This window comes from Sturnira hondurensis, unplaced genomic scaffold (assembly GCF_014824575.4).
Source record: "Sturnira hondurensis isolate 20B ecotype Veracruz unplaced genomic scaffold, ASM1482457v3 Scaffold0002840, whole genome shotgun sequence".
NCBI lineage: Eukaryota > Metazoa > Chordata > Mammalia > Chiroptera > Phyllostomidae > Sturnira > Sturnira hondurensis.
Genome location: NW_028075471.1, coordinates 27,548,711 through 27,560,865, shown reverse-complemented (window position 1 = coordinate 27,560,865; position 12,155 = coordinate 27,548,711). Strand labels below are relative to the sequence as shown.

The following is a 12,155-nucleotide window of genomic DNA, read 5'->3' as shown; positions in this document are numbered from 1 at the left end:
CTGATGGCGAATGGGAGAACTGTGTGACATCCCAAGGTACCTGCTGTGAAGGAGAATGAGGCATCACTGTCCCATGTACAATGATTTTTGTATCTTATATCTTCTTCCATAAATGTCTGTTTATCATATTACACGGCTGGACACCTTCTGGAGAGACCTCATATATTCTGAGAGTTGAATGTTATTGCAAACAAGTCTATAAAAATACATGTATAAGATATACTGTGTTCACACTGTGGAGAATGTGAAGAAATAAAGACAACACCAACTCTGTAAATGCTATGCAAGTAGACGTACGTGACTTCAAATAGCAGAGTCGAGGGAGAGCATCACACTCGGGCCATAAAAGCGCTAACCTGCAAACCCTTTAAGTAACAAACACAGACCTGGAAAACTGTCCGCTGATCCCAAAAGTGGTTCTTTGTCTAAGATACCAATACACAAGGTAGCATCTATGAAGAACGTGAAGTTTTTCTAAATCAGTTTCTTGTTGCAGATCTGGTTTTATGTTTCCATTAACTATCACAGGTAAATATTTGACTATTTAATTTATCCTCACATTTATATATTCAAGCTACCCCAAAACTTACAGTCAGGATTGCCATATACTGGCATACATTATTCCCAAATTCTAAATTAATACTCATATCAGTAAGTACATAGCCTTCCCAGAAAATTGCTGTAAAGGTAAATACTTTTATGTGAACCAGTCATCGTGTTTAAAAAATCAATCCTTAGTTTACAATACTTCTTGAAATAAGTCCTAACAGTATAAGCTTTTTATATAAACATTAATGACAACCCAGCAGCAGTGTAGGAAAAAAACATGCCTTCACAGCTTTGAACTTCAGTTAGTGGTTCTACTCTGGTGACATTCCAGCAGGTCTTCGTTTCCAGCCCAAACAAATTCATTATTCCCACCAGTGTGCGATACAAGAAGGCTAGAATCACCTGCAAAAGAACGAATGAAAAGAGAAAGTGAAGGAAAGTGCTTTATCTTCACAGTAACTTTTCCAAAATACCATTTCGTGATGGTTGCCTTTGAGCTATAAACTTTGACAAATTTATTTAAATCATTTCACTTGGGAAACAGTCCTTTTAAAATTACACATGCATACAATATAAACTAAAGTTCTGTATTACAGAGTAAGGAACATCTATAAAACTTCCTGTTAAGAATAATTAAGTCACTTCATCAAGATGTAGGTGCTAACTCAATATTCAAAATTAACTTTAATTTCTATACAAAAGCAACAAAACATGGGAAACTAAAATTTAAAAACGATACCACTTACAACAGTAAAATAGTGCATATAGGAGACTGTATGCTAAAAATACAAAACACTGCGGGGAAAAAAAATGAACAATATGGAGATCTATCCCATCACCACAGATTGGAAGATTCACTATGAAGATGTCAATTCTTCCCACGCAGATGTGTCAATTCAATGCAATCCCTGTCAAAATCTAAGATTTTTGGAGAAACTGATAAACTCACTCTAACACTTATGTAGAAAAATAATTTTGAAAAGGCGAAACAAACTTGGAGAACTACCTTACTTTAAATTTTATTGTAAAGCTATAGTCATCAAAGCAGTGTGGTACCGGCGTAAATACAGACATGCAGAACAACGAAGTGGTAGAGAATCCAGCAGCAGATTCATATATAATACACTCAATCAATTTTCAACATACATGCCAAGACAATTCCACGGGGACAGGATAGTCACCACGAAGCAGCACATGAGAACTTTCCGGCATTATTTTCATGTTTTATAACTCAATTGTGGTTTGGTTATACGGTTTTATACATCTGTCAAATGTATAACTCAAAGGACTGTATACTCGAAATGGTGTGTTTTATTGCATGTGAGTTCTACCCCAACAGAGCCGACTGAGGGAAAGCAGCCAGATCAAGAGAAGATATGTCAGCACGTATCTCTAGGGATTATGCTATGAAATACATAAATTACTCCAACAAATGAATAAGAAAGCAACCATCGGGTAGGTGACAAATATTTATACAGGCTATTGATAGAACAAATCCAAATGTCTGGTAAACATGAAAATATCCTTAATGCCACCGATAATAAGGGGAGTACAAATTAACACAGATTCAGCATGGGAACTTTTGATACCCTGCCCAACTGTAAGGACCCATACAACCAATAAACCTTAAAGGTCCCTCCTTCTGGTAACATCGTTTGCTCACTTGCTGTTTTCTCTAGTAAAACGAATCACTCCCGGAGGGCCGGCCCCGGGTCCCACTCACCTCTGGGTAAAGGTGGAAGCGTTTCACCGTGTTGATGACGAGGGGATACTCGGTGAGCCTGTCGTTCATAATCATCCACAGTCCTTCCAAAAACGAAGGTGCTTCGATAATGGTCTTGAAGTAGGAGTAATAAAGTCCCTTCAAGAGGCACAAATTGTCAATGTAAGTAAAATGTGCAAAAATTAATTCTACAACTCCTTTTAGAGCAATTTTTCAGTAGGAAAAGGTTACTAAAAAGACTTTTTAATTTTTCCTGACGACTACTGCATTCTTTGACTCAAAAGGCATACGTTTTAGGTTCTCATGGTACTATTCTTTGGTAGTAAGTCCTGTAGGTTTGAAGAAGCACTAGAGGGTGGTTAAATGTTTTAAGGAGCTTTGCCAACCACACCTTAAAACATATACACAATATATTTTTATCTCTACCATGCTTGACTTTACCTCCCCTCTTTCCTCCCAGCCCTTTATGAACTAACATAAATGACCATGAACACCATCAGATGGAACCTGATGCTTTCAACTCACTTCCTGGCTCCACCTGTCTCAGCACAAAGTCCTCGCTGACCACCTGCCAGCTGACTGCCGCTCAAGACACAGATGCTCTGTCCTGAGAAGGGGGGTTAGCTGAGTGCACGACTCCAGCATATGAAACGGCGACTTTCCTGGGCTAGTTACAAGTCAAAGATGAACAGGAGCGTGTTGTTTCATATTACTTCCCCCATCAATTTCCTGCTTTCCTTCCTAAAATCTAAAACCAGGCAGAGTGGGGGCTGACAGGGGGTGAAGGAGGGCATGGGGGGCAATAAATGGTGATGGATGGAGACCTGGGATGAACACACAACACGGTGTACAGATGGTGTGCTGTGGAATTGTGCACCTGAAGTCTGTGTAATTTTGTTAGTGTCACCCAAATACATTTAATAAAAAGAAAAAATACAAGCAAGTGAAGGGCCACATTGTTTGTAATACACTCTCCCCAAAAAACATTAAAAATAATCTTCAACTCTCCACTCACGCGGCCTCCACAACCACATCATCCTGGGGAGAGTAAGCAACAGCAGTGGCTGCTGCACTGGAGATGTGTTCGGCTGACGTCCAAGAGAGCACGTCCTCACGGCAGGGACTGGCAGTATAAGAGTTCAGGGATTTTTATCTTTGCTTAAGGGGGCGATGGGCACTACTACAATGACAGGGTACCTAATATGCATAAGGCAATATTTAGAGAAAATAAATACGTGGGTTTTCATTAATAGCAGCTATGGCTTTTTTAAAAAAGATTTTATTTATTGCTTTTAGAGAGAGGGGAAGGGAGAGAGAAAAAGAGTGGGAGAGAAAGATCAGTGTATGGTTGCCTCTTGTGTGCCCCCTACTGGGGACCTGGACTGCAACCCAAGCATGTGCCCTGACTGGGAATCGAACTGGCAACGCTTTGGTTTACAAGCTGGCATTCAACCACTGAACCACACCAGCCAGGGCTAATAGCAGCTATGGCTTTTGCACCAGGTGCTGTGCTTCATGCTTCACCCACTATCTCCCTTCATTTTCCATAAAGCCCTGTAAGTCTGGCCTTATTTCTCATTCACAGACAGGGTGACTGAGAGTGAGGGATGTCAACCGACTGGCTGTCACTCAAGGACGCACAGACCCGAGATCTGAATCCTGTGCTCTGCCACCGCTACACTCTTTATTTAATAACATTTTTATCCTTCCTTTGAAATAATACCTATAAAATATTAGAACTCTGAATGCCATACAAAGGCTAATGTAGCCAATTCTTCAAAGCTTCCAAAGGGCTGTGAGGGGAGGATTCAGAAAAACAGCACAGGTCACGGAAAATGCATTTCAGTTCTTAAATGTCCACCCTACAGTCTTAATATCACTAGAGGATATCACTTAATATCACACATCAATTCACTAGAGGAAGGAACCTAACCATTTCAGTGCGAAAAGTCATCTCCCGTTCCAAAGATGAGAGGTGAGAAAAATGACGATCGTTTTCAAAAAGTGTTACTAAATGTATCCTAGAAAAAAAAATAAAGCACCATTTTATAACGAGAACATGTTTCAAACAAGTGGTAAAATAACCAAGTTACAGATAAACAAAGTACCAAAACCATGAAGAAGAAAGAAAATAAATCTTAATAATCAACATTGAGATAACTTTATAATTTGCTTTCTACCATGTATATTTTCAGGCATTTATTATCTGGTGCTGCACACACAACTAAACTTCTTTAACTGCGGTCCCTAAGTCAGAACAGAGGTAACTTCTGGCTCATCTGTTAAGTTCCCCAAGGGCTTCGAATGTACCAAGTCTGGGAAATGCCTCTGTAACTGCAGAACAGCATTCAGAATATAATTTTAAATAAAACTACTTGATATTAAAGCAATTATAAATAAGGCTAATTCCATACGAGGAATCAGTTTTCAAGCGTCAACACAGGGCTATATGTCAAGATGTTTCATCAGTGCAACTGTGAAAAACAGCTGTGGGCTGTGAAGAGCGACGCCAGTGGGAAGAGCACAGTGATGGGAGAAGGCTGCTCCCTTCATTTATGTGCAGGTGCTTCCAGTGAAGCTGAAGGAACAGCCGAGGCCCTGTATCCTGTACCCCGGCTCCCACTCACCTCCATTTACATGTGGGACAAAGGCCAGGGGCCAAGAGCCGTAGGAAACACTCACCAGCACAGCTTCAGTTCTAACACCACAGTCTCCCTGCAGACCAAATGGCCAGAACAGTGCTGTCCCTAAGGATGTGGGGCAGAACCCATTCTTCCCAAGAGAAATCCCCGGGCTCAGGCAGAAACGAAATAGGTCAGGGGAAAAGCAGTATAATTTTACATACGATTTTTAACAAAAAGTCACTTGTGTAAAGTGAGGCACATGTGCTCTGAAGGCTCATTTAACTCTTACTGCCATTGGAGTCTCTGGCTTCATTTCCACCTCATTTCCAAGTGCCAGGTGTTACTAAGCTTTATTTCTAAGCTTCTGTCAACTAATATAACATTACTGTAAAGTAAGGTAGTTTTTTACAGGAAATAAATAAGCAAAGAACACTAGGAAATCTAGATTTTTAAGAAATACAATAGTGAATCCTTTGGTAAAGCAAAATTATTTTAAGACATAAGTTACTATTCCCCTAATGCACCCATTTTGTAAAGGCTGTTTCCGCATGAGGCTTTTTCTAAAGTAATCTGTATGTGTCTGCTGATATGGACGCATGTACGGATGCTCTCTACGCATGCCACGAGGCCATGGTTTTATTGTATGCAAACAGTGATAGTAACTTTTAATTCAAGTGCTTTTATTTATTTCAGACCGAAGCTAATCTTACCAGTGCAAAACTCCTATAAAGGCAGCTGGAAAAAGAAAAAAAGAAAAAAGTGGTTAAAAGCTGCTTAAGTATGTGTGATGGCAATTCTAACACACCCTTTATATAACTCTTTCAAATGTACCCTCTTTTCAAATGTTGCCCTTATGTGTCTACAGAGAGCACGCACAGGCCAAGTGGCTGGCTAATCCTGTCTGGGCGACACAGGAAACATTCCAGAAACTCATAAAACGAACTGTGGATAGCGCTTACCTCTGCAGGGGGCACGGGAGGAACCAAGGGAGAGACATGCAGGACCACGTCTCATTTATCCCACTGATGCAATTTGCAAAATAGTGAGGAAATTAGTGATGATTTTTAGACCTTTCTGTGATTTTTCAGATTCACTCTCTCTCATTATCTCTGTTACTCTCTGCTTCTGTACATGAAGTTTTAAAAAGAATCACATACACACAGTCTGACCAGCTCAGTCCTTTCAGCAGTGACTCCAGCCACCCGAAGCCACTGGAACCCACTGTCCCGGGCTCATCACAATGTGGCAATGCAGGGAAAAGCTTCCTCAGCAGTCCTGCCCCCCAAAGCCCCCGAGGGCCACTCCAGCCCTCACTGAGCCTTGACAACTCCCAGACTCTGCGCCCCGGAGGCTCATCCGGGGTCCCCTCGCCATGTCCTAGAAAGGGGGCTTCATCAGGGAGCTGCCAGACTGGCCAGACTGTGAGGCAGCTGTGGGGATGGGCTTTTTGAGGTGCTCCAAACACCGTTTGTCCCTTCTGGTAGCAGGGACACTGTCTACTTTCAAGGACATCACACAGCTGGGGAAAAGGGATAGGAGGAGGCCAGCTGAAAACATCACCAACCCCACTGTTCTTACAGAGTTTCAGCCATTTTTCTTGAATAACAACGCTCTAGATTGATGTAAACTTTTGGTTAATTTCCAAAGATCTGAAAAAGCTGCTTCCATAATATTTCAAGTATTTTTGTTACTGGCACAGGGGTGTGAATTTACTTAGTTATTCCTGATGTCCTGCCTCCCCTCCAAGATTTTATAATAGTACCAGGTTGGCCAAAAAGTTCGTGCAGTTTTTTCCACACGATGGCTCTTTAAGTAGCACTTAGTTGTCTTTAACTTCAGTTAAAACAATTTTGTAATATTGTATTGTGACAGATGTCATTTCAGTATGCATTTAAAAAGCTTGTCAAAATTGATGAATTTTGTGCAACGATTTTAATGTTAGAGATAGAAGAAAATATGTAATATTTTTGGCATACTATGCTTTATTACTTCAAGAAAGGTAAAAACACAACTGAAATTAAAAAAAAGATTGGTTCAGTGCATGGAGAAGGTGCTGAGACTGATCAAATGTGTCAAGTGGTTTGCAAAGTTTCTTGTACTATCGACATTTTGACCAAATAATTCTTTATTGTGGGCTCTCTTCTGCATTGGAAGATGTTTAGCAGCACCCCTGGCCTCTACCCACTAGAAGCCAACAGCAAGAGATAGCCAACATACTCAAATATCCAAATCAATAAAGTTACTGCTGAAAATGAAAAATGTGTCTTTTATTTCACAGAAAAAACTAAATGGACTTTTTGGCCACCCCAATATTTCTTATGGTTGTTCCAAAATATACTTGCCAAGTTATTTTTCACACCACCAACATTAACCTCTTAAAAACTCAAAAATAACTTGGCTACCAAAATAAGTGCACATTAATAACTCAACTAATAATAATAGTATTATTATTATAATAAACATTGCAATGTTGAAAACTCCCAATCATGCTTCTCCAGGTCTTTTTCCATATTCCCAACCACGCTGGGCTGGTTCCTACAACTGTTCAATACTTCTCAGAAGATTTCGTTGTTTTACACAGTGAACAGTGAACTACAGCCCACTGTCTGTTCTTGTCCACTAGCTAAAAGTGGCTGTTACACTTTTTTAAGGCTGTAAAAATAAGAAAGAAGAATACACAATGGAGATTGCAGGTGGTCTATGAAGCTTAAAATATTTACTAACTGGCTCTTTACAGAAAAAAACACTCACTAGATATATTAACTCTTCCTACTAATATATAATATACTCTGAATCACTTTGAAATTAAACCTGTATCTTTTTGTCAACTCGAAACAGATGCGCCTCTGATATGATGACATTAACTTTAAAATACACTGTCCTATTCAACTACATTTGTATCTTCCTTCTTATTCTCCTGACAATTATACATATTGATGAAAACACTTAAAAGTTATACTTAGGGAAGAGGAAAAAAAATTTTAAATCCCACTAAATCCACCTGGTTTTCCAAAAGTCCTCAAAATATTCTGTGCCTCTCACCCTCTCCCAGTGCCCCACATTCCACACCTGGTAAAATGATCAGGCGTACTAATACCAACACTCTAAATGCAGAAGGCATGAGAAAAACCAAGTCTCTGGGCGCCCTGTGTCCTGTCAACCAACCTCACCTCTAAAAGTGACCCAGCCTTATACTTGACTGAAACAATGATCACTTGACACAAGCATCGCAAATGTCTGCTATGCCCACTTCAATGTTTCTCTGTGTAGTAATCCTTACTTTTCTATTCCCTCCCATCAAAGAAGAATAACTCTCTCCTCTTTTCCACAGCTTTTCAAATGGATGCCTTTAATTCCCTTAATTAACCCTTAATTAACAATATCTGCATCTCAAGCGCTAAGCTCTCATTTTCGCAACCTGTGACACAAACGGAGATGCCCCGGTTAAAATATTCTGTTGGTGCCATGCCTCAAAACCCTGGAAAATATGTTAACACAAGAACGAAGGGGGCTGGGGATTCTTGCCAGCGATTTTGCAGAGCTCGGACCTCATCTTTATTGCTGTTAGGCTGCTATTCTTCCAAACCATTCCAAACCCAAGGGCCCTCCGGAGCCCGTTGTGCTCACCTACGCCGACAGTCGTCCGGAAGGAGAACTGACGTCTCCGCAATAGATGCATCTTGTCGCGCAGCTGCTCCAGGAAAGAGTTGAAGAATTGGAAGCGGCGGAGAAACAGGGTCTTTGCGACCAGTTCCATTTGCATGCAGGTCTGCCCCTTCAGTTTTCGGTTCCTCCGCGGAGAGCAGGGACGGGAGCCCCCCGGTAGGCGCCCGCAGCCTACCGCCCTGGGTACCTCCGGCCTTTGCGCCTCCTCCCGCGGCTCCTCCTCCAGGTGCGGCTCCCCCGCCCCGGCGGCCCTACGCCGCCGCCTCGCCTGCACGAAGCGTGGAGAGTGCAGCGGCTCGGAAGCCGCTTCTCTGGGCTTATTCCTCCTTTGCCCGACCATTTTCTCATAGTCCCTATTTGGGTGGAGCTGGGTGTCTCCGCGGCGCGGGCCCCGCCCGGTCCGTCGAGTCCGCGGGGGCTCGCAGCCTCAACGACTCCGCCCCGCCGCCGTTGCGGGCGGCCTGGGTCGTCAGGGCGACCTGGGGGCGGGGCGTGAAGTCCGGCACAGGCGCGCCAGCCGCGCGCAGCTGCACGTGCGCAGCCGCAAGCGCGCACTACCTCGATTTCCAAGGTTTCCGTTTTTAATTAATTTGTTTCCTGGAGTTTCCAATGGACTTTGGATCAAACAGTGTCTTAACAGGATACAGCGGAGTCTTACCTTGGTCAAGCCCTTGTAAGTGCAAATATGGTCGTTTTTATCCTCTAAAAGTAGTTTTATAAGAAGACTCACTAGGCTATTTGTAGCACTGAAAACTAGCAATAACCTCGACCTCAAACAATTACATAGAACACTCAGTACAATGCAGCATTCATTACTAAATTGACTAAAGTCATTTTTAATAAATATGTAATGATATAGGAAAATACTCATAGTTTAAAGGTAAAAGAAGCAAAATATATGCCTATGATTCAGATATATACTAAATACAGAGTTAACTGTATGTTAGGCTTCAGTCTAAATATCTTACTAGTGTGTGACTTAAACTAATAACTATTTCTTCATCTGAGAAAAAGGCCGAAGCACCTAAAACATAGTAAATGCCTAATTGAAAAAGGAAAAAAATCCTGTATCTTGCTCTAGATTGGTCATATTCAGGGTATAGTGATGAATATTACTTAAGTTTTTGCTCAGATTCTTTGTCATTACGTTGTTAGTTCTATTATTAAACAGTTATATAAGTTATAGTTTCATTTGTTATTAACTCAGGAAGCTGACAAACTAAATAATTATGCATTTTCCAGCTAAGGAGAGATTAATTTGCGCTTATATGAGGGAAAACGTGGCACTATTTTCATTCAGTTGAATAGAATTATGGCCTGTTTTCATCTTTTTATGACTTCTCCAACAGTGGACAGTTATTTTGATCTAGTTGTGAATGGACAGTGGTGTGAGTCATGCTTTAGCTGTATACTTATTAATGACAATAACTTAAAAATAGTAAGCCTGATACTTACTCTGTGATGAACTGAATTAAAACAATACATTACAATTTGGTATAATACAAATATATTCTCACAGTATCCTATCCTCTTTGAAATGACTATGCCTCATGTTTTAGCAAGTTATGAATTTCTTTTACTTAGAGATTTTGAATGCAATCTTCTATATCTAAAATTCACCCATTTTTCCTTTTGCCTTTTAGTGAAGAAAATTGGTAATTTGCAAAAAAAAAAAAAAAAGCAATGAAACTATATAACCAGCAGATGGCAATAATGGCTTATAAATCAGAATTTAATATTTTAGGTAGTTTTAAAGTTCATTTTAAAACAGAAAAATCACTGTTCTTACAATAAATCAGTTTACTAAATATGAAATTTAGGGAAATTCCAAATGTAACCCTGCATAAAAATAATTACTTTGTATATTTCATATATCAAAGTAATGAAGATATTCACCGTGGGCAATGTGTGGTTTTCCATTCAATACAGTAATGGCTCTGCTTTAATTGATTCAGATAATTTTTAGTCAACTTTAAATGTTTTAACTTTGCACAAACACATAGATATAAATTTCCCTTGAGTAGCCCAGTTATATCTTTGTCCAGCTTCGTTTTATGGAACAAGAAAGCTCCTAGTGCAATGAACATCATTTTCAAAATTTAAAATTTGATAATTTAAAATATTAATTTCACTTTAATTGATACTCTTCTGCATAAAAGGTGGGTTTTTATTTGTGTTGTTTTATAGTTTCTCTTACAGTAATGTATTTTTTCCCTTTTTATGGTGCAAGGAGTTTGAACTGGCATCCCAGTGTTCATCTCTAGTCTGCCACCATTAGTCCCAAAGATGGTAACAAAATTCTTAGGATCTCCTAATTTTGTTAGCTATAACTGAACCACATATCCAACATTTCTCTTAGAGTAGTTTGATTTAGTAATTTTATTCATTTCAATCAAGAAATTTTATAAAGGTAAACCAAATGAGATTCATATTTTATACTTTTGCAAGATTTCCTATAAATTCACAAAAATTAAAAAACCCTTTTGCTTAAATATGTATTTCTGCTTTTGTCCCCCCCAGATGGGAGAGCCATGGGTATGTGCTTCTTGGTGGCTATGCATTTTCCTATTGGTCTGTGTTCACATCTTAAAAGATATTTTTGAAATTTTTCTTCAGTTCAGTAACCTCCACTGAAAGAAATGGCTTTGCACATGCCTATTTTATAAAACAACCGGTAAGTAGTCCGAGTTTACGTCCAGACCAGGAGGCTGTTGTTGGGGGCGGCAGAATCCTGCTTCCCTGTGGATGTTGCCCACCCACGAGAGGCGCATGGGGAGCTTGAAAATCCTCTTCTGAAATCTGTTCAAACTCTTCCTGAGACACTTCCCAGTGACAATTTATAATCCATTAGGAGAAGAACTGTTGAGTTATGCAGTTTTTGTTTCTTAGTTAAGGTCATATATCTGAGTTAAGAAAAGGCAAGATAAAGTTTCTTTTTAATTCTTAGAATTTGTGCAAGGGGTTAGGGCAGCGTGTTAGTTACAAGGACAGACAGGACTTGGATCCTGGCTTCCCCACTTGCTGTAGGCCCTTTAATTCCACTCGGCCTCAGTTTTCTCATACTTCAAATGGGAACAATAATAGCACCAACCTCACAGAGTGGTTGCAAAGATTGAGTAGGATGATGTATATAGAGTGCAGAGATACTGTAAATGTTTTATGAAAGGTACCAGTTATTACCAAATCAAGGCACAGGATAGAGAAGGATTATCTACAGTATCTTTTTCATTCCCAGGGAATCTAAACAACCAGCTATAATTCTTCCTGGAAAAAAAATTAAGGGATTAAAACAAACTAGTATGAATTGAGAGCCTAAGGCCACGCAGTACTATCCAATAGGCAATATTATCTTCTTTTTACGGTTAAAATAAATTGCAGCAGGGAGAAGACTCTTGACCACTGACTCTTAACTCGCAAGTACACAAGATTTACTCCCCTGGAAGTCCTCAAAGTTGACAAGTTGGGCCCTAAGGAATGAAAATAAAACATTTGCGGGATATCTTTTTCTTTTACATTTTAAAGGAGCAGCTTTAGTGAGATGTAATTCACATACCATAACTTACATTCTTTTAAGTGTAGAATCTACTGACTTT

At 39.9% G+C, this 12,155-nt stretch overlaps 1 protein-coding gene across 1 annotated transcript in view; it reads right to left on the bottom strand.

Annotated features, from left to right (window-relative positions):
* DPY19L2 (dpy-19 like 2) overlaps window positions 1-8,972 on the bottom strand; it is a 50,051-nt gene extending 41,079 nt beyond the window's left edge. Inside the window, exons 1-5 of the mRNA XM_037041156.1 lie at window positions 8,524-8,972; window positions 5,607-5,631; window positions 4,206-4,293; window positions 2,273-2,410; window positions 831-951 (exon numbers count right to left, since the gene is read on the bottom strand). Coding sequence (XP_036897051.1) covers window positions 831-951; window positions 2,273-2,410; window positions 4,206-4,293; window positions 5,607-5,631; window positions 8,524-8,902 — 751 coding nt within the window. The 5' untranslated portion in view covers window positions 8,903-8,972. The remainder of the gene's footprint in view (window positions 1-830; window positions 952-2,272; window positions 2,411-4,205; window positions 4,294-5,606; window positions 5,632-8,523) is intronic.
* Between the last annotated feature and the right edge of the window lie 3,183 nt (window positions 8,973-12,155).